At 45.7% G+C, this 22,349-nt stretch overlaps 1 protein-coding gene across 1 annotated transcript in view; it reads right to left on the bottom strand.

The window, feature by feature from the left end:
• The window catches only part of ric8b (RIC8 guanine nucleotide exchange factor B), a 38,194-nt gene extending 17,116 nt beyond the window's left edge, over nucleotides 1-21,078 (bottom strand). The window contains exons 1-5 of the mRNA XM_086009699.1: nucleotides 20,383-21,078; nucleotides 11,360-11,510; nucleotides 6,068-6,163; nucleotides 1,779-1,923; nucleotides 100-244 (exon numbers count right to left, since the gene is read on the bottom strand). Coding sequence (XP_085865825.1) covers nucleotides 100-244; nucleotides 1,779-1,923; nucleotides 6,068-6,163; nucleotides 11,360-11,410 — 437 coding nt within the window. The 5' untranslated portion in view covers nucleotides 11,411-11,510; nucleotides 20,383-21,078. The remainder of the gene's footprint in view (nucleotides 1-99; nucleotides 245-1,778; nucleotides 1,924-6,067; nucleotides 6,164-11,359; nucleotides 11,511-20,382) is intronic.
• Between the last annotated feature and the right edge of the window lie 1,271 nt (nucleotides 21,079-22,349).

The raw sequence follows: 22,349 nt of genomic DNA, 5'->3' as shown, positions 1-22,349 counted from the left end.
TAAGTTTGCGAGCCGCCGTTTCTATTTATAGACGGAGGTTTCAAATATCCTTTGCAGTTACGTTCTCAAACCACTAAAATAGTTTGAAAAGATACTTACAAAGATTTGACACTTTTGTACTCTTCGGTATCCGTGTCCTCATCTTCAGAGTACTGACCATCTCCCCTCCCTCCGGCCAGCAGTCCATGGGCAGCGAGTAGTCCTGCGGCATTACCGTAGCCAGTGTATTTTAACAAGCAATCGACTGGAAGAAAGCATCCATATGCAAGTTACATACCTCCCTGGAGAAGTCTTTCTCAAATAGAAGCTGAAAACCAGTTATCATGAGACTCGCTGTTTAGAATTAAGAGGGAAAATGGAACTTGTTTCAGTGCTGCCACTAATGTTCACTGGTGGACTTTAACTCTCCCTTTCATACGTTCTGCTAATGAGTTCTGGATACTGTTACTAACAGAATTTATTTGCAATCCCACACTCAAAAGTGTCAACGTGGCAGCACTTTCACCCAAGTCAGACAGTCTGGGTTCAAGCCCCACGATGGACTCGAGCTCACAATCTAGGCCGGGAGAGATCTGCACTGTCAGAGGTGTGAGCTTTTCAATGATTCATTAAACCAATGAAAGTTCTTTCTTTATTTACACTTTAACATCAAGAACACGCCTAGCCATTTTTTAATATACTGTCTTTTCAAACTGTTTCTTACAATGCTGCCATCAGTCGTCGCTGCGGCTTGTGGGTTTTGCTTTGGTCAATCTACAGCACAAGAAGAGTTCTTTTTCTGGCATCAATGCACAAATGACCAGATTTATTAAATTCAATTAGATAACTTGACTAACGAGCTCTGGTTGCTAGTCTAGTACCATAACCACTACACTACTGTACCCATGACTACCTCACCAATATGATCAGTACCAGTTTTCATCTGCTTCCAGCTTTTTAAAAATCAGGCCATTCTACTGTCGTTAGCCCCTCCTTACCTCAGTCCTACTACAGGACTCAGATCTTGCTCCCAGTTCTGATAAAGGGTGCTGCACCCTAAACACTAACCTGTTTTATTCTCTTTCTGGATGCCGACATACCTGCTTGCTTATGTCAGCACTTTCAGCACAAGGGTATTTAAGACAACATGCAGTCTTCAGGTGAATTGGGGTTAAAGGGCAGGGGATAAGCGGGCCAGGGCACACAGATGAGACTAAGTCAGCATCTTAAAAAGTCATGTATTTATTATGATGGTTAGCTTTGTATTACCATTTATAGTTAAATAGAAGAAAAGAACAGCAATTTTGGAAGCTGATAGGTAGAAATGGTTAGCGAATTGGAGTTTCTCTGCAGTATAGGTTGAGGAGCTGGGAGATGCAGGGCTGTGGGGAAAGAGCGAGACAGTGGGACTAATCGGAGAGCTCTTTCAAAGAGCCAGCACAGGCATGATGGGCCGAATGGGCTTCTTCTGCACTGTATCACTGTGATTCCATGTAAAACCAAGGCACTACAGCACCACCACTGGTGAGAGGGAGTAATTACAGTGTGACAAGCTTACGTAGGAAGTTTTCATTGGAAGCAGTTGACAGGAAGTGCACACAGATTTTTAATACATTAAAAGATAGTGACTAGATATTGCTCTTTCATCATACAATTTAATACATTTAGGAACAAATATGTCCCTAAACAACAATCTCATGTAGGTCAAAAACGAATAAAGTGTGGGCCTCCTCCATTGCCCAGGTTAACATCGCGATTAAGGAGTGGAAATATGGGGCTGGGGTTCCACTGATGCTCACCACTCTCCTTGCACAGCACAAACAGGAACTCTGCTGCAGTGTGTTTCACTCCAGTGTCTATGTGGGTCATGAGGCGCACCAACTTATTCCTAAGAGTGGTGCCGACTTCAGGACGATTCTTTACATCTTTTAAAGGAGGCAGGACCTGACAATGCAAAAATGGCACCAGTTTAGAAAAAGATTTGACACGTCTCAACACTAGACTCGACCATACGTACGGTCTTAACTCACTGGGAAATACTATTTAACTGCAGTGTCAGCCGGCTCAGTGGGTAGCACACCCTCACCTCGGAGTCAGAAGGTTGTGGGTTCAAATCCCACTCCAGAGACTTGAGCACAAAAATCTAGGCTGACACTCTAGTGCAGTACTGAGGAAGTGCTGCACTGTCGAAGGTGCCGTCTTTCGGATGAGACGTTAAACCGAGGCCCCGTCTGCTCTCTCAGGTGGACGTAAAAGATCCCATGGCACTATTTCGAAGAAGAGCAGGGGAGTTCTCCCCGGTGTCCTGGGGCCAATATTTATCCCTCAATCAACATCACTGAAACAGATTATCTGGTCATTATCGCCATTGCTGTTTGTGGGAGCTTGCTGTGCGCAAATTGGCTGCTGCATTTCCTACATTACAACAGTGACTACACTTCAAAAAAAAGTACTTAATTGGCTATAAAGCGCTTTGAGATGTCCGGTGGTCGTGAAAGGTGCTATAATAATGCAAGTCTTTCTTTCTTGTCACTGGGCAATATCTATCTAACTACAGTTCAAATTAAATTAAATCAGATATTGAATACGACAGAGATAGAAATTTAAAAAATGGACTTGCATTTATACCAACACATCATCCCATCGCAAATGTCCCAAAGCACTTCCCATACAAGTAGTGGGGCTCCCGATCGGGCTTTGAGTACTGCAAGCATTAAAATAGCAAACTCCGGCATTTAATTTTTCTTTTAACCTCTAGGTTCCATCTTCTTCGCGTCTCTGCATCATTATTGTCTTCTGCCGTTGCTTAACTGGCCATTAGGAGATGCTGAGCAGCTGGTGTATAGGGGTTCCCTATTCTCTGCCTGGCCACCACTGTCCATTGTTATATGATTAATGGACTTTTTCGTTTCATAGTTGGCAGACTCCGTTAACCATTTAACTGCCACACTTAGTTATTATAATCTGGCTTTATTTTCATGTGGGCAGCATTTCAAAGTTAGATCAGGAACACCAGTTGCAGTATGATTACATTTACAGCTATACTCCAGACCTGGCTTAATGGCTGCATATCTATAAAACCATATTCTGAAAGTTCTATTACATGATCATACTGCAAACATAATCTAACATTTACCCAATGAAAATATGGAAAAAGCTATCTGAATACACAAGAAGTACAAAACATGCTTTCACTATCAGCTCTCAGCTTGTGCCGTGGCTCAGTGGGCAGCACCCTCGCCTTGGAGTCAGGAGGTTGTGGGTTCAAGTCCTACTCCACAGACCCGAGCCCATAATCCAGGCTGACACTCCCAGTGAGCGCTGCACTGTCGGAGGTGCCGTCTTTCGGATGAGACGTTAAACTGAGGCCCTGTCTGCTCTCCTAGGTGGATGTAAAAGATCCCATGGCACTATTTCGAAGAAGAGCAGGGGCGTTCTCCCCATGTCCTGGGGCCAATATTTATCCCAAAATCACTAAAAAACAGATGATCTGGTCATTATCTGTGGGATCTTGCTGTGCGCAAATTGGCTGCCACATTTCCTACATTATAACAGTGACTACGCTTCAAAAAATATCTCACTGGCGGTAAAGCGCTTTGGGACGTCCGGTGGTTGTGAAAGGCGTTATATCAACGCATGTCTTTTATCAGGTCAGCCAAATCACAGCGTACTAGAGTAATATATTTATTAATGCCGACATTTCTCATCAATTTCAACTGAGATGACATTATGGAAAGCAGCTACATGCAGATGCTGGTCAGGCCCCAAACATTAGCAAATATCACTGCGCATTAAAAGAAAAGGTAGGAGAGATTCTAGTCAGACATTCTTCTGTTAAAACCAGAGACAAAATCAGACAAGATGATGTTCAGGTAACGTTTTACAGTTGTACCTTACCACCTGAACAACTCTTAACCCTGCAAAACCATTCCAAGAGCAGCAAGTGAGATTAGGAGCAGTTAAAACTAAAAACAAGCACAGATTATCGAAACACAGTCACAGATTATCGAAACACAGTCACAGATTATCGAAACACAGTCACAGATTATCGAAACACAGTCACAGATTATCGAAACACAGTCACAGATTATCGAAACACAGTCACAGATTATCGAAACACAGCCATGTAGCACTAACTATGTTTACAGAAGGTAAATGGTAGGAGGCCATTCAGCCCATTGTGCCTGTGCCGGCTCTTTGAAAGAGCTCTCCAATTAGACCCACTCCCCCTGCTCTTTCCCCACAGCCCTGAAAATGTTTCCCCTTCAAGTATTTCTCCAATTCCCTTTTGAAAGTTATTACTGAATCTGCTCCACCGCCCTTTCAGGCAGGGCATTCCAGATCACAACAAATCGCTGCGTAAAAACAATTCTCAACTCCCCTCTGGTTCTTTTGCCAATTGTCTTAAATCCGTGTCCTCTGGTTACCGACCCTCCTGCCATTGGAAATAGTTTCTCCTTATTCACTCTATCAAAACCCCTCATAATTTTAAACACCTCTATCAAATCACCCCTTAATCTTCTCTGCACTAAGGAGAACAATCCCAGCTTCTCCAGTCTCTCCACATAACTGGTCTCTCATCTCCTGGTATCATTCTAGTAAATCTCCTCTGCACCCTCTCCAAGGCCTTGACATCCTTAATCTATCAGTTATCTTGGCTTATATGGGAATCTAGCATGAACCTGGCGTGAACTCTACAGCTCTTTGGAAAAAGTGCCGCGGGATCTTTTACATCCACCTGAACAGGCAGACAGGGCCTTGGTTTAATGTCTCATACAAAAGACAACACCGCTGACAGTGCAGCACTCCCTCAGTACTGCATTGAAGTGTTAGCCTAGATTACATGTTCAAGTTCTGGAGTGGGACTTGGACGCTCAACCTTCTGACTCGGAGGCGGGAGTTCTAGAAACTGAGCCAAGTTGACACTACAATTGAAGGACTAGATGAGCCGAGGCCCCAGAGTGATCTGCAAACGTGAACGAGGAGTTTGAAGTTAATGCACTAGGAGATAAGGAAGTCAAGGGTGACAGGCATATGGGACAGGGTGTAGGTGTTGGGAGTTCTGGATGAGCTGGAGTGTTTGTGCGGGGTGGAGCTCAGAAAGCCAGTGAGGAGAATGTTGGAGAACTCAAGTCTGGAGGTGACCAAGATGTGGACAAAGGGTTTCCGTGCAGTGGGAGTGAGTTAGAGATGGAATTTTTGTTGGCTACATAATGCAACTTTAGCTAAAGTGTGACAGGAGATTTTTATACATTGTTAATTTTTACTTTTACAATCACATTTATATTCGCAAGAAATACTCCACAAACATTAAAACATTTAAAAATAAAATGTCTGTCGAGCAATTTTGCCTGCAGTTGATTGGAATTCATCCAGTTATTGCCTCATAGCCTTGGTACACTACAGAATAAACAAACTGACCTAATCACAGACTAAACATAAAATTAAGAATTACGTTATTCTTCCAATGACTGTCTATGAAAGACAGAGTTGGAGAGAAAATCGTAGTTGAGGAGTCAAGGCCGAGGGGCCATAGATACAAGATTAAATGCAAGAGATTCAAAACAGAGGTGCTAAACTATACCAAGGCGTAGGCTGGAGGAGTACCGGTATAACAATAGCCTTTAATAAGCAACAGTCAGCATGGATTTAGGACGGGGAAGGTCCTGTTTGACAAACCCCCTTGACTTCTTTGAGGGTGTCATAAATAAAATAGATGGTGAAAGTTTCTAAGATGTCGTTTATTTCGACTTCCAGAAATCCTCTGACAAAGCCCCACAATGAAAATGACTAATTAAGCTGAAATCCATGGAGATCCAGGGTAGAATGCGAGACTGCACAAGAATCAGATAAAAGTATTAGGAAAGAAGCGAGTACTTGGAGTGCTCTTTATGTTTTTAATATGATTTCCACCTCCTAGTTTTCCAAAACAGTGACCAGAAACTAGTTACATTTAGCCAGCTGCCAATGAGATGGTTTTACAATACTTAATTCATATTCTGGTATTTTATACTACATTAGTATTAATCAATGCTTTTTCGAAAGAAGCAAATCATTTCCTTTCCTTATGAACTCTTGAAGTCCTTACCTGTGAACGGATATATTTCCTCATATCTCTGTGAATTCTGGAACATTCCGTCAGAATGCTTAAAACTGGAGTCAATCCTTCCTTTAAATTGGACCCCTATCAAATATATAAAGGTGTAAATAATCAAATTAAAAATCACAACTCTGTGCGAAAATAAAACTGTTGGACGAGAAGCCCAGTTCACTTGTCCTATTGTTCAGGTCAATGCTCAGGCCCTGCTCAGAAACTGTTGGACGAGAAGCCCAGTTCACTTGTCCTATTGTTCAGGTCAATGCTCAGGCCCTGCTCAGAATCTGTTGGACGAGAAGCCCAGTTCACTTGTCCTATTGTTCAGGTCAATGCTCAGGCCCTGCTCAGAAACTGTTGGATGAGAAGCCCAGTTCACTTGTCCTATTGTTCAGGTCAATGCTCAGGCCCTGCTCAGAATCTGTTGGCCGAGAAGCCCAGTTCACTTGTCCTATTGTTCAGGTCAATGCTCAGGCCCTGCTCAGAAACTGTTGGACGAGAAGCCCAGTTCACTTGTCCTATTGTTCAGGTCAATGCTCAGGCCCTGCTCAGAAACTGTTGGCCGAGAAGCCCAGTTCACTTGTCCTATTGTTCAGGTCAATGCTCAGGCCCTGCTCAGAATCTGTTGGACGAGAAGCCCAGTTCACTTGCCCTATTGTTCAGGTCAATGCTCAGAATCTTTTCCATCTCCCTTGGCCTCAGCACCAAACTTATCTTTCGATAGGTCACTGAAACATAAACAATCTGCATCAAAGTTGAAGCCGAAGGAACAGAATAAAACAGCATCAATAATTTGAACATCTCGGTGCTGGTCCCTAAACTTCAGTAAATGCTACTTGAATAATCACCAAGATAATTAATAAATCAACTTGCATACTTTCAGTAAATGTGCAGCATAACTGGGACATTTCAGTCAAATTCAGCTACAGCACAGGTTAGATACGGTGTAAAATTCACTCAATACAGACACAGCCTTGCTGGAAGTAACCTGGAAATAGTATTAGGAGGACAGTAACTTGATCATAGAATCTTAACAGCACAGAAGGAAGCCATTCAGCTTCTGTGCAGGCTACAGTGTCTGTGCCGGCTCTTTGGTAGAGCTATTCATTTAGTCCCCACCCTGCCCTGCTCTTTCCCCAGAGCCCTGCAAATTTTTCCTTTTCAAGTATTTATCCAATTCCTTTTCGATATTGAATCTGCTTCTACCGCCCTTTCAGGCAGCGCATTCCAGATCACAACAACTCGCTGCATTAAAAAATCTCTCCTCAAAACCCCTCACATTCTTTTGCCATTTAATGGGACCACTAAAATCGGGTTAGTGCTAGACTCCAAATAGTCCTCTCCCTGTAGCAGCAGTTGCTGTGTGAGCCATCGCAGGGCTTGAGGGAAAGAGAGAGTTAACAGTTCACAAGGGGCAGGGACTGTGGTCACAACAGCCTGGAGGGGTGACCATCAGGGAAGACCAGGTACAGAAAGTCACGGAAGGAGCCCCGCGGAGGGGCGGTTGGTGAGAAGGTCACGGAAGGAGGAGCGGCTGGTGAGCAGGCCCGGGCGTTGGGCTGAAGATTGTCGGACAGGAGGAATGGTGGAAATGGAATGGCGGCGCACACCGACGCAGCGGCTTTGCTTCTCCCAGTCATGGGAGCTTGCAAGATCACATTTCGTTGTTCATGTACTTGTGCAATGACAATAAAGTTGAATTATTATTATTATTATTAACAGCCTCCTGCCTGAAGTTTCCCTTCGGTTGCCAGGGCCCACAGAGGCTACAGGACCAAGACCATTTCGATGTCACAGCAGCTGAATGTCACGTCACGCCTCGGGTTCCTCCAGCACTGTAGCCACTGGTTACCAGTTGGGGTTTTAAAAAGGAATATTTTCTCTTTATATAATTTCAGTTTTTCTTCTGAGTGAACCACAATCTTCCCACCCCATCTCCAACCTGCTTCTGCAGATGGTGCATGACTGAGGGGGCAAACAATTCTCCCAGTTCAAGCAACGTGCATACTGAACCTCATGAAGATTGGGTTTCCTTTTCCTGAATTTGTTTCCACTGGAGAGCGGAAACAAAAAGCAGTAAAAGATTATTTATTCCACCCTTCCTTCCCTTGGCATTGTCCCTCGAGAATCAGGTGCAAGAGGGGTGGAGAGGGAGCAAATTGGATGTGATAATCCAATCGCACATATCAGCACGAGGCCAGCAGGCCAACGGCCACTTCTGATGAAAGGTCAATGACCTGAAACGCTAACTCCGTTTCTCTCTCCACAGATGCCGCCTGGCCTGCTGAGCGTTTCCAGAATTCTCTGTTTTTATTTTAGGCCAATGGCTGAATCATCTCAGCCCGAGGACATCGCTGCAGGAGTTCCTCAGGGCAGTGTCCTAGGCCCAATCATCTTCAGCTGCTTCATCAATGACCTTCCCTCCATCATAAGGTCAGAAGTGCGGATTTTCGCTGATAATTCCACAATGTTCAGTTCCATTCACAACTCCTCAGATAATGAAGCAGTCCATGCCCACATGCAGCAAGATCTGGACAACAGTCAGGCTTGGGCTGATAAGTGGCAGGTAACATTCGTGCCACACAAGTGCCAGGCAATGACTATCTCCAACAAGCGAGAGTCTAACCACCGCCCCTTGACATTCAACGGCATTACCATCGCCGAATCCCCCACCATCAACATCCTGGGGGTCACCATTGATCAGAAACTGAACTGGACCAGCCACATAAATACTGTGGCTACAAGAGCAGGTCAGAGGCTGGGTATTCTGCAGCAAGTGTCTCACCTCCTGACTCCCAAAAGCCTTTCCACCATCTACAAGGCACACATCAGGAGTGTGAGGGAATACTCTCCACTTGCCTGGATGAGTGCAGCTCCAACAATACTCAAGAAGCTCGACATCATCCAGGACAAAGCAGCCCGCTTGATTGGCACCCCATCCGCCACCTTAAACATTCACTCCCTCCACCACCGGTGCACCGTGGCTGCAGTGTGTACCATCTACAAGATGCACTGCAGCAACTTGCCAAGGCTTCTTCGGCAGCACCTCCCAAACCCACGTCCTCTACCACCGAGAAGGACAAGGGCACCAGGTGCATGGGAACACCACCACCTCCAAGTTCCCCTCCAAGTCACACACCATCCTGACTTGGAAGTATATCGGCCGTTCCTTCATCGTCGCTGGGTCAAAATCCTGGAACTCCCTCCCCAACAGCACTGTGGGAGCACCTTCACCACACGGACTGCAGCGGTTCAAGAAGACGGCTCACCACCACCTTCTCAAGGACAATTAGGGATGGGCAATAAATGCCCGCATCCCAGGAACGAATAAAAAAAAACATTGCGGAGGCCAACAGAAGGATAGTAGAACATTACAGGAGGTTCCTGTTCCAACAGAGCCACAGTCCGATGGAAACGTTCACCTCCAGTGTGGCCAGCAGTCTGGAGGTCCATTTACTTGGAGAAGTGTGGCCAACTGCGCGAGAACTAAGCTTCAGCACAAGGTAAAAGCACTGTAAGGAGCTTGGATTTTAACCTTTAACTAGTGGAACCATGAAAGCATATACAACCAAAATTACATATTTGTAACATGGCCAACATCCCATCATCTTGAGATTACCAAGCACGTTATAATATTTACAATGAAATACTAGTCGATCGTCCATGGTCTTGACTCGGGGGGTGAAATTAGTCTTGGCCGGTAGCGCGAAACGGGCACTAGTGAATCAGCAGTGAAATGTTGCAGTTTCTTGTTCTGTTATTCCCAGAGCGTGTTATGAAGGTGGAACAGTCTGAGACACAAAATTCTTCACAAATGCAAACCGACTTCAATGGAAAAAAAAAATCGGGCGGGAGTGTAGTATGGGGGTGGGGGGGTAAACGGGGGAGGTAGGTGTAAAATAGGAGGGGTATAAAACGGGCAGCCGATTCGCTATTGCCCGCTGTGCGTCACTGCCCAAGATGAGTTTCACTCTCCCACGTCCAATACCAAGCTCAGTCTTTAGGCGAAGCAGTGTCGCAGGCCAGGAGATAATCGGGCCAAGGCACACAAGATGTAATTCAGTCAGCATTAGACAGTATGCATTCTGTCACTTTCATACCTTTCCCATGAATAAATCCCCATGGAAACTTCCTATGTAAACTTGTCACGCTGTAATTACACCCTCCTGCCAGTGGTAGCACTGCAGCACTACCACTGGTGGGTATGATTACAGCATGGAAAGATTATATGTAATCCACTATAAATCTGGATTACAGACATTTATAATGGAAAACATTGATAGGAAGCATGCGCAGGCAAGGCGGCAAATGGTATGTTGGCCTGCGTAGCGAGAGGGTTCGAGTACAAGAACAATGATGTCTTGCTGCAGTTCTACAGGGCCTTGGTGAGACCGCACCTTGAGTATTGTGTGCAGTTTTGGTCACCTTACCTGAGGAAGGACGTTCTTGCCATGGAGGGAGTGCAGCGAAGATTCACCAGACTGATACCTGGGATGGCAGGAATGACGTATGAGGCGAGATTGGGTCGATTGGGCTTATACTCACTGGAGTTTAGAAGATTGAGAGGGGATCTCATCGAAACCTATAAAATTCTGTCAGGTCTGGACAGACTAGATGCAGGAAGGATGTTTCGGATGGCCGAGGAGTCCAGAACCAGGGGTCATAGTCTAAGGATAAGGGGTAAGCCATTTAGGACGGAAATGAGGAGGAATTTCTTCACCCAGAGAGTGGTGAACCTGTGGAATTCTCTGCCACAGAGGGCGGTGGAGGCCAGTTCATTAAATATATTCAAGAAAGAATTGGATATATTTCTTGAGGCTAAAGGGATCAAGGGATATGGGGAGAAGGCAGGGACAGGGTACTGAATTTGGATGATCAGCCATGATCTCATTGAATGGCGGAGCAGGCTCGAAGGGCCGAATGGCCTACTCCTGCTCCTATCTTCTATGTTTCTATGTTTCATACACACACACACACACACACACACACACACACACACACACACACACACACACACATAGATAGCTTTAAAAAAGCACAGATACAGAGACAGATAAAAGCCCACTAAATTCCTACTGAACCCAAATAAATGACTGCTGCAATTAGTGAGACCAGCAAAGGAAAACATTTGCAAGCCGAAAGCAACAAGAAATGCCCTGCAGCTGTTGTGAGTTCTGTTGCATGCACTGTGCCTTAGCCCAACCTGGGGAATCTCGCCCCCAGCATTCTCAACGTCAATGAACATAACTTGCTTTTAAAAAAGAATAAAACCAATCAGTGTCTTACCCTGTCTATTCTCTTCTCCATGAAACCCAGCAAAACCTCAACTGCATCCATCTTCTTCCCATTGTAATCGACCGTCCCACATTTGATGCTGGGGCTGAAGAGGAGATCCAGGTCTGCCACCGGAATGTTGTTCAGAAGATTGATTGTGTGGCTAAGAAAGAAAATTAAAAGTGTGAGTGTCCCCTTGGCTTCACTTCATGAAACAAAAATCAAAAACACAGCAACAGGAAACAAGCTAAATGCAGTTCACTTATCCAGCTCGCACACTTTTACTACAGATCGAGGAAACAATGTGAGAACTGATCCACAATTAACCACACTCCCAATTTCATGAGAAATGGGAATTATGAAAGCAGTTCCTTTCTGCAGTACACTAACTACCCACGGTGGCAGAGCCCTCTTAGAACTCTGATCTGCACCAGCACCTAATATTCACTGGAATGTAAAGTGCTCGAGATCTTTGAGAGATGTGGTAAATTGCGATATAAACACAAGTCTTTCTTATACCTTGCTCACCAAAAGAGGCTCTTGGAGATAAAAGCAAGGCTGGCAAGCACGGATGGGGAACATCTCAGCCAAAATCTCACCACTATAAAACACAGGCAGGTAAAGCTGCACGAATCGTCACTTGAACTGGATATAACTCTTTATGCTGCTTATAGTGTGCAGATACAAAGAAATCTGCTGTCTTTCACCGCTAACTGGCTGCTGTGGGAAACTGAGATCCCAGTGTGTAGCGGGATGGGACCATCTTCTGGATTTAGGGAGAAGCTACTCTTTTGAGAAGATCTCGACAGGTTAATCAACAACTTCTATTTATACCTGCGTGGGTTTGACTCTTATCTGTCATCAGTTTAGCATCTGGCACTTGCCCATAGAGCAAAAGTCCAACATATCGAGGGCATTTGAAGCACGTTGATTGTGAGATTTGAGCAATCAAAAAAACACACTTAAGCTCACAAGCACACACAATCACTGTCTTCACTATGTCTCAAAACCATTCCCAATCACACAAAAAAATCACATCCTTGACAGTGTTTTCAACGTTGTTTCACGCTAGATCCCCACCCATTCACAAAACACATTAAAAAATGTTTAATAATCATACTCATCCCATCTCCCAATACCTAGATAGGCCTCCTCTCTCTCTCTGGGGCCTCATGCTGCTTTGTGTCATGTTCCAGAGCTTCGATCCTGGACCTGGGTCTTGCACCGTGTTTCCCTAACAGTGCAAGACCCAGGTCCCCATCGGTCTTGCTAACATAAAAGGTAATCTAAAAGTCTTCTATAGGCGTATAAATAGCAAACGGGTAGTAAGAGGAGGGGTGGGGCCGATTAGGGGCCAAAAAAGAGATCAATGCATGGAGGCAGAGGGCAAGGCTGAGGTACTAAATGAGTACTTTGCATTTGTCTTCACCAAGGAAGAAGATGCTGCCACAGGCATAGTAAAGGAGGAGGTAGTGGAGATACTGGATGGGATAAAAATTGATAAAGACGAGGTACTAGAAAGGCTGGCTGTACTTAAAGTAGATAAGTCACCAGGAGCGGATGGGATACATCCTAGGATGCTGAGGGAAGTGAATGAAGAAATCGCGGAGGTACTGGCCATAATCTTCCAATCCTCCTTAGATACGGGGGTGGTGCCAGAGGACTGGAGAATTGTAAATGTTACACCATTGTTCAAAAAAGGATGTAAAGATAAACCCAGCAACTATAGGCCAGTCAGTTTAACCTCGGTAGTGGGGGAGCTTTTAGAAACAATAATCAGGAACAAAATTAACAGTCACTTGGGCAAGTGTGGATTAATTAAGGAAAGCCAGCATGGATTTGTTAAAGGCCAATTGTGTTTAACCAACTTGATCGAGTTTTTTGATGAGGTTACAGAGAGGGTTGATGAGGGCAATGCGGTTGACATGGTGTACATGGATTTCCAAAAGGCATTCGACAAAGTGCCACATAATAGGCTTGGCAGCAAAGTTGAATCCCATGGAATAAAAGGGACAGTGGCAGCATGGATACGGAATTGGCTAAGTGACAGGAAACAGAGAGTAGTGGTGAACGGTTGTTTTTCGGACTGGAGGAAGATATACAGTGGTGTTCCCCAGGGGTCGGTACTAGGACCACTGCTTTTCTTGATGTATATTAATGACTTGGACATGGGTGTACAGGGCACAAGTTCAAAATTTGCAGATGACACAAAACTTGGAAGTATAGTGAACAGTGAGGAAGATAGTGATTGACTTTAAGAGGACATAGACAGGCTGGTGGAATGGGCGGACACGTGGCAGATGAAATTTAACACAGGAAAATGCGAAGTGATACATTTTGGTAGAAAGGATGAGGAGAGGCAATATAAACTAAAGGGTACAATCCTAAAGGGGGTGCATGAACAGAGAGACCTGGGGGTATATGTGCTCAAATCATTGAAGGTGGCAGGGCAGGTTGAGAAAGCAGTTAAAAAAGCATACGGGATCCTGGGCTTCATGAATAGAGGTATAGAGTACAAAAGTGTGGAAATGATGATGAACCTGTATAAAACACTGGTTCGGCCTCAACTGGAGTATTGTGTCCAATTCTGGGCACCACACTTTAGGAAGGATGTGAAGATCTTAGAGAGGGTACAGAAAAGATTAACACGAATGATTCCAGGGATGAGGGACTTCAGTTATGTGGATAAGAACATAAGAACATAAGAAATAGGAGCAGGAGTAGGCCAATCGGCCCCTCGAGCCTGCTCCGCCATTCAATAAGATCATGGCTGATCTGATCCTAACTGCCAATCCACTATCACAGAACCATCTCCTGAATCTAACAGAAATAGACACACGAAATAGGAGCAGGATCAGGCTACACGGCCCCTGGGCCCGCTCCGCTACCCACAGGGCCATGATCGATCCGAACCTAGACTCATGTCCAAATTACTGCCCGCTCCCCGTAACCCTTAATTCCCTTTACTTCTAGGAAACTGTCTATTTCTGTTTTAAATTTATGTAATGATGTAGCTTCTACAGCTTTTTGGGGCAGCATATTCCATGGACCTACCACCCTCTGAGTGAAGTAGTTCCTCCTCATCTCAGTTTTGAAAGAGCAGCCCCTTATTCTAAGACTATGCCCCCTAGTTCTAGTTTCACTGGAGCTGGAGAAGCTGGGGTTGTTTACCTTGGAGCAGAGAAGATTGAGGAGATTTGATAGAGGTGTTCAAAATCATGAGGGGTCTGGACAGAGTAGAGAGAGAGAAACCGTTCCCATTGGCAGGGGGTCGAGGACCAGAGGACACAGATTTAAGGCGATTGGCAAAAGAACCAAAGGTGACATGAGGAAAAACTTTTTTACGCAGCGAGTGGTTAGGATCTGGAATGCACTGCCTGAGAGGGTGGTGGAGGCAGATTCAGTCACAGCTTTCAAAAGGAGCTGGATAAGTATCTGAAGGAAAGAAATTTGCAGGGCTACGGGGAAAGGGCGGGGGAGTGGGACTGGCTGAAGTGTTCTTGCAGAGAGCCGGCGCGGGCTCGACGGGCCGAATGGCCTCCTTCTGTGCTGTAACCATTCAATGATTCCCATGCCTCAGCACACGTGTGCAGTGCAGGGGCGCAGTGACCGTCAGTGGTGCGTACATGCACAATCACAACCTTCTTCCATCCCCACACATGCGTGTCCTCCAGCCACCCGATGTTTTTCCCTTCCCTCCACCACCACTTGCCACTCCTTCCCGCAAGTTTCTACTCTGAGAACGGTGTGCACTGCAATAGTCAGAATCCTTGCTGTTGCTCCCTAGCTACACTGGAAGAGATTGTCTTGGTGCATTCCTGCACTTTGTGTGTTGTGAACACATTGATTTGTAAATTCAGATTGTAATTTGTTCTTCCCTCATCAAACAGCTTCAGGTAAGATTTCCCCCTCACCAATACCTTTGCTATTCTTTCAGTGGCGCCCAAACTCACATCTGCTCACTTTAGTTACCACTCTCATTCATCAGACCACCCCCCCACCCCGGTTCCCGCTAATGAGATACTGGTCTATTTGCTCACATCCCTGCTTCTCCCACTTCTTATTAATCACATTCCCACTCTCCTGACTACAACTGCCCCGCTCTCTCCTCTCCCAATCTTCTCACTTTGGTCTCTGCTCCTGCCATTTCCCACTCAAAGTTCAATAGATTCTGTCACCGCTCTCTGCATCCATATCCCATTCCGCACCCGACTGCGCCACTCCCTCGTCCTGTACGCCATTCCCCAGCAAAGTGCTTTGCACCCAAATGGTCTGGATTGTCCATGAGTAACACTAGTAGTACCAGTTCTGCTAGTATCATACAAGCACACAGGATTATTGCAAAATAAAGTCCTGGCAAAATTAGGATCAAGTCACAAGAGTGTTGCATGCCTAAGTATCACCTGGTTTTAGTCCAGTCTTATGTGCCAGACACTACAAGCTGATGAACACAACTGGGATTGAAGATATTACACTGCAGATAGTCTGTTGTACAAGTCTTTCAAAGCACAATAAATGCCAACACTAGAGCTACAGGTGCAGACGCACAGTCAGAAAGAGTTTTTCTGGTTCTTAGCCACACAATACTGCTCCCCGATTATCAAAATCCATGACGAGGCCTTGGACAACATGGACCACTTCCCATACCTCGGGAGCCGACTGTCAACAAGGGCAGACATCGATGACGAAGTCCAACACTGCCTTCAGTGTGCCAGTGCAGCCTTCGGTCGCCTGAGGAAGAGTGTGTTTGAAGACCAGGACCTCAAACCCAGCACTAAGCTCATGGTCTACAGAGCAGCAGTGATACCCGCCCTGCTGTATGCTTCAGAGACATGGACCATGTACAGCAGGCAGCTCAAAGCACTGGAGAGGTACCACCAACACTGTCTCCGCAAGATCCTGCAAACCCATTGGCAGGATAGGCGCACCAACGGCAGTGTTCTTGCTCAGGCCAACATCCTCAGCATCGAAGCTCTGACCACGCTCGATCAGCTCCGATGGCGGGACACATCATCCGCATGCCCGATACGAGACTCCCAAAACAAGCGCTCTACTCGGAGCTCTGACACGGCAAGAGAGCCCTAGGTGGGCAGAGGAAACGCTTCAAGGACACCCTCAAAGCCTCCTTGAAAAAGTGCAACATCCCCACCGACACCTGGGAATCCTTGGCCCAAAACCGCACAAAGTGGAGGAGAAGCATCCGGGAAGGCGCCAAACACCTCGAGTCTCTTCGCTGGAAGCAAGCGGAAGCCAAGCGCAGGCAGCGCAAGGAGTGCACGTCAACCCAAGCACCCTACCCACCCACCCCTTCAACCACCGTCTGCCCCACCTGTGACAGAGACTGTAGGTCCCGCATTGGACTCATCAGTCACCTGAGAACTCATTGTTAGTGTGGAAGCAAGTCATCCTCGGTTCCGAGGGACTGCCTAAGAAGAAGGTGGTTCTTAGCTTAGACCCAGCTCTCAATGACAGCTGTACAATGCAGTCCCAAGTTCTTCCGTAACTCTTACCCAATGCTACCTCCAGTAGCTCCTGTGGGAGGAATTCATCTGATCATAGAATCATAGAAATTTACAGCACAGAAGGAGGCCAATCGGCACATCTTGTCTGTGCCGGCTGACAAAGAGCTCTCCAGCCTAATCCCACTTTTCCAGCTCTTGGCCCGTAGCCCTGTAGGTTACGGCACTTCAAGGGCATATCCAAGTACTTTTTAAATGCAATAAGGGTTTCTGTCTCCACCACCCTTTCAGGCAGTGAGTTCCAGACTCCCACCACCCTCTGGGTGAAAAAAGTTCTCCTCCACTCCCCTCTAATCCTTCTACCAATTACTTTAAATCTCTGCCCCCTGGTTATTGACCCCTCTGCTAAGGGAAATAGGTCCTTCCTATCCACTCTATCCAGGCCCCTCATAATTTTATACACCTCAATAAGGTCTCTCCTCAGCCTCCTCTGTTCCAAGGAAAACAACCCCAACCTATCCAATCTTTCCTCATAGCTAAAATTCTCCAGCCCAGGCAACATCCTGGTAAATCTCCTCTGCACCCTCTCTAGTGCAATCACATCCTTCCTGTAATGTGGTGACCGGAACTGCACACAGTATTCTAGCTGTGGCCTAACTAGTGTTTTATACAGTTCAAGCATAACCCCCCTGCTCTTGTATTCTATGCCTTGGCTAATAAAGGCAAGCATTCTTATGCCTTCTTAACCACCTTATCTACCTGTACTGCTACCTTCAGGGATCTGTGGATATGCACTCCAAGTGTCCTATCTTCTGCACTTCTCAAGTGTCCTACCATTTATTGTGTATTCTCTTGCCTTGTTAGCCCTCCCCAAATTCATTACCTCACACTTCTCCAGATTGAATTCCATTTGCCACTGTTCTGCCCACCTGACCAGTCCATTGATATCTTCTTACAGTCTGCAGCTTTCTTCTTCCAGTCTGCAGCTTTCTTCTTCATTATCAACCACACGGCCAATTTTTGTATCATCTGCAAACTTATTAATCATACTTCCTACATTCAAGTCCAGATCATTGATATATACCACAAAAAGCAAGGGACCCAGTGCTGAGCCCTGCGGAACCCCACTGGAAACAGCCTTCCCGTCACAAAAACACCCTTCGACCATTACCCTTTGTTTCCTGCCTCTGAGCCAATTTTGGATCCAACTTGCCATTTTGCCTTGGATCCCACGGGCTTTTACTTTCGTGACCAGTCTGCCATGCGGGACCTTATCAAAAGTCTTGCTAAAATCCATACAGACTACATCAAACGCACTACCCTCATCGGCCCTCGTTACCTCCTCAAAAAATTCAATCGAGTTAGTCAGACACGACCTTTCCATAACAAATCCATGCTGACTGTCCCCGATTAATCCGAGTCTTTCTAAATGTTTTGTTCCATTTTTTGATCTTTTAAATGAAGAGGTGGAGGTGTCTGATCCAGAATCTGCCTCCTTGCAGTTCCTGAGTGTGCATATTTCACTCTTTTACACTGTGAGGTCCCCTTTCATGCAGCAATATGCAAAGGAGATCCTCCAACACCTTTAAACTTAATTTTATGGATCACTGTGTTTCAGTTATTCTTTTCAGTAAAAGGTGCCTGACTTTCTGATCTCTGTCACTCCACTGACAGTTTTATTTGCAGAAGAGGGTATGAAATTCCTTAGCTTCCACCAAGTCTGCCACCATACACAGGTCTACACAAAGCCATTAGCATTCTCCCCCTAGGAGGTAGAAATACACACTGCTATTGAGCATATATTAGTCCTTATTGCGCCCTACAGAGCCCATTAATCATCCTTGCATGACACTCACCCCCTCAGCTCTCAGCCCCCTCCTGACCAATACACTGAATGAAGCACTCGACACTTCCAGTCACTTCTCATAACCCGTCCACAATGTGCGCACACTGATACAGATCAGTCAGCTCGCTGCATTCAACTCAGTAACTCGCAGCTTTCAAAGCATTACAAGAGAGGAAGCTTCTGACTTGCAGTTCTCCCCAGCCTTCTGCAGATTAAACCAAGTCAAATATAGATTGGGAACCATTTAATCTGTGTTGTCATGTTGAATTAAAAGAGGTCCCAATTTGCTATTGTTTTTAAATGTCATGGTTTCTTGTTCTGTTATTCCCAGAACATGTTATGAAGATGGGACAGTCTGGGGGACACAATTCTTCACAACTGCAAACAAAATCAAATAACTAGTGAGCAGTGGTTAGAAGAGAAAAGTGAGAGCACAAGTTTAAAAATAGTTCCACCTTAAATCCCTGATCCCGTGTTACCCGATTATCCATCATATACTCCTGTCTGAACCGGACCGGGTTATAAGATGTCGTGATATACACTGCTTAAAACATTTAATCGATCTAGCAATCTGTTTAAAATAAAAATCAGACTGCTAAATATACTGAAAATGTTTAAATTTTATTCAATTCTGCATCTTCCTTAAAATTAAAAAAAAACAAGGTTAAAGGGCAAAGGCCCATCGGGTAGAATACCAGAGCAGGAGAAAAGATTTAAAAAGTCAAGGCACATCAGGAAGTAGTGATTATATGACACCAGGTTTGGCTTTCCCGTCTACAGGTCCTGGCAGCGAATCAATTAAGAGGAAGAGGAGGAGAAGAAGAATGATTTGACGCTCCCAGCCACCAGCTCCTCAAGGTCGACCAGCAAGGCCATCTGCAGCGTCCCCCACTGAAAGTCAGCAGCCTTCCACCAGCCATGCTGCAGCCACTGGGGTAGCACTCCGTGACATCAGTTGGATAGGCAAAGGCACACACAAGACAGTCACTAAGAGAATACATACGGGTGATAAGTTGATTTCTTGATGTCACATTGGATGGATAGACATATATAGGTGGATTGGAAAGTTTGCTTTGTGATGGCTTTTATTTCAGCATTGTGGCCAAGAGGACGCTGTGATGGTCAGTAACAGAGGGAAGGTAAGGTGTGGGACTAATGTTCAAAGAGGAATTGGGGTTGTGGTCACTGGAACTGCAGGTGGATATTCCATCCCGGATATCCCGGTCACAAAGGGGCAACCTTCCATCTGATTCCTCCTCTTCGGCTTCCTCTTCTTCCCTCTTCAAGCAGATCCTGTAAATGTGAAATGACAGCATAAAATGCTGGAAATATTCAGCTGGTCAGGCAGCATCTCGACCGGAGACGTGAACTCTGTTTTTCTCTCCACGGATGTTGCCTGGCCTGCTGAGTATTTGCAGCATTTTCTGTCTTCTCAAATGCCTTCATTTACCATCTGAACCCTTGCAAGCATCCAGCAGCACTCCCTACACATGTAAAAAAAATGTTTTCACATCTATTGCAGCAAGCCACCAATTCAATAAAATCAAATAAAAAGTCCAAAACTTTAAATCCAAACTTACCTGAAAGATGGGTGTGTCCCTTTAAGAGGTGCAGACATCACTACTGTCAGCCTGCTTCCACACCAGGTTAACCCCACGCCAGGGGGAGAGGGGGGCGGAGTTAGCAGGGAGGGGACAGGAGGTTGCTGTTGTTATAGGCAGCGTACCCACCTGTGAAATTCTTCAGTTTTGTCCTCAACCTGGGTCTTCAGTAGCAAACAGTGGCAGAGAATAGCAGCGAGGTGTCTGAGCCGATGGACATAATCCTGCTCGAGAGAAAATATACGTTAATAAAATAAGCTTTTTACCAGAGAATGAAGCTCTGATATACTGTATTAGGGTTAGGGCTACTTATGGCCAGCTCATTAAGAGAATAAACCAATATTAACTCTTTGACCACTCTCCTTTCTTGGTATGGAGTCCTCTATGTTCTCTTGTTCCTGTGGTCAGACAAAGGCAGTGAGGAGCAACCGATGTGTGTGGGCCAGGAGGGTATGCGCTGTGTCCCACTCTAACCTTCCTGTAGCGAGACACTAGGCCTCCTCTTGGTCTCAGCCCCACACGACTAGTAAGATCGAAGCACCGTGCTGGGAAGGAAAGAAATGATTGACGCACTGGTAATAGCTTGCTGCTGCCGATCCAGCAAACTCCAATCCACCAGCTAGCTTACCTGGAGACATCGGGAAGAATTCTAGGCCCCAGTGACCTGTATACCCGCTGGTCCCATTCCCCAGTGACCTGTATACCCCACTGCTTCCATCAGTGAACCAGGTTAACTGGTCATTCATCAGTGTCCTTGAATACTACAGACCTGCCTGGCTCAGGTATCACTTCACTGAGTCTGCAGAGAGTGTTAACTGAAATCCAACCCATCACGTGTCATCTTAAAGCCACCTTAACCCCAAAAAGATCCCACTTACCTGCTTCTACACTGCCCTGAATGAGGACAGTCATTAGTTGGTCACTGGACAACGAGTGTGGGTCTGAGCCCTCACTAGCTGAACAACTGGTAGCTCAGACTGATGCGATGGAATTCTCTCTACTGTCTACAAGGGCCCTGTGCCAAATGTGTGTGAGCCAATCACAGGGTTCTGCCTGGATATCGGATAAGAGGACAATACTGGTGCTAAATGGCAATATTGGCTGGAAAGATGAGAAATATGCCTGTGTGTACGGTGGAAATCTCCCACCGGGGCAAATGTCTGTGCTCGGAGACTGGAGTGAAGTAGAAGGAGCTTTACTCTGTACGTGGCTTTGCAATACTTGATCAGAGAGTGCCTGAGGCGGACAGTTTCTGAAACAGGCTATTATTAGACCCCCAGCACCGAGCGAGAGCGAGATACAGTGATGTTACTGGACGAGCAATCCAGCGGCCTGGAATAATCATCTCGAGACCGTGAGTTCAAATCCCACCATGGCAGTTGGAGAATTTAGATTCAGTTAAAAAAAAATTCTGGAATTAAAAAGCTGGTCATCAGTAACAGTGACCATGAAGCTGTCGAATGGGTTGCTCGTGTTCTGCAGGCTCATTATAATGGGAACAATTTCCAGTCAAACCTTTCTGGTCTCATACAACAGGTGGTCTTTCATTAGAGGGGTCTCTGAAAGTCGATTCCGCTGGGTTCGCTCAGCACCTTCAGTGTCATTTTATCCGTCTTTAACGCTTGTTAGCATCGTGCTTGTTTTATTTTTGCTCACCGATTTCAGAGGTGAGTAGATGCCCTTACGATGCATTTGTAGCTTTGCACTCGGGTTTACTCTGTCGCTAAAATTAGGAATTGGATGATAATACACCCCTGTACATTACAAAACTGATACAGGAAACTTTGGTTTATCCGGAGGTTAACTGTCCAGAATGCTCGAGCCACCGGCAAAAATCAGGAGCCGTTTCATTAGGTTTTTTTTCTTTTCGTTGCTTTTTTTTCACCAGTCAGGCTCTGTAAGGTGTCGCTGAAGCTGTTGCTAAGCTACAGAGACGCTTGCAAGGTACGGCCGACTGTTTAGAAGCTGTTGCTAAGCAACAGGGTTTGTTGCCAGATACGGAGCTCAAAATCTCCGTATGTTTCAACATTAGCGCTGGTTTGTCCGGCAGTTTTGATAGATCGGCAACAGCTCGGTCCCGTCGGTGCCGGATAGCA

The sequence above is a fragment of the Somniosus microcephalus genome, chromosome 16 (assembly GCF_052327205.1).
Source record: "Somniosus microcephalus isolate GS21.2 chromosome 16, FLI_Smic_1.0, whole genome shotgun sequence".
Classification (NCBI taxonomy): Eukaryota; Metazoa; Chordata; class Chondrichthyes; order Squaliformes; family Somniosidae; genus Somniosus; species Somniosus microcephalus.
Note: the sequence above shows the minus strand (reverse complement) of the source record. Positions and strands in the feature narration are given on the sequence as shown.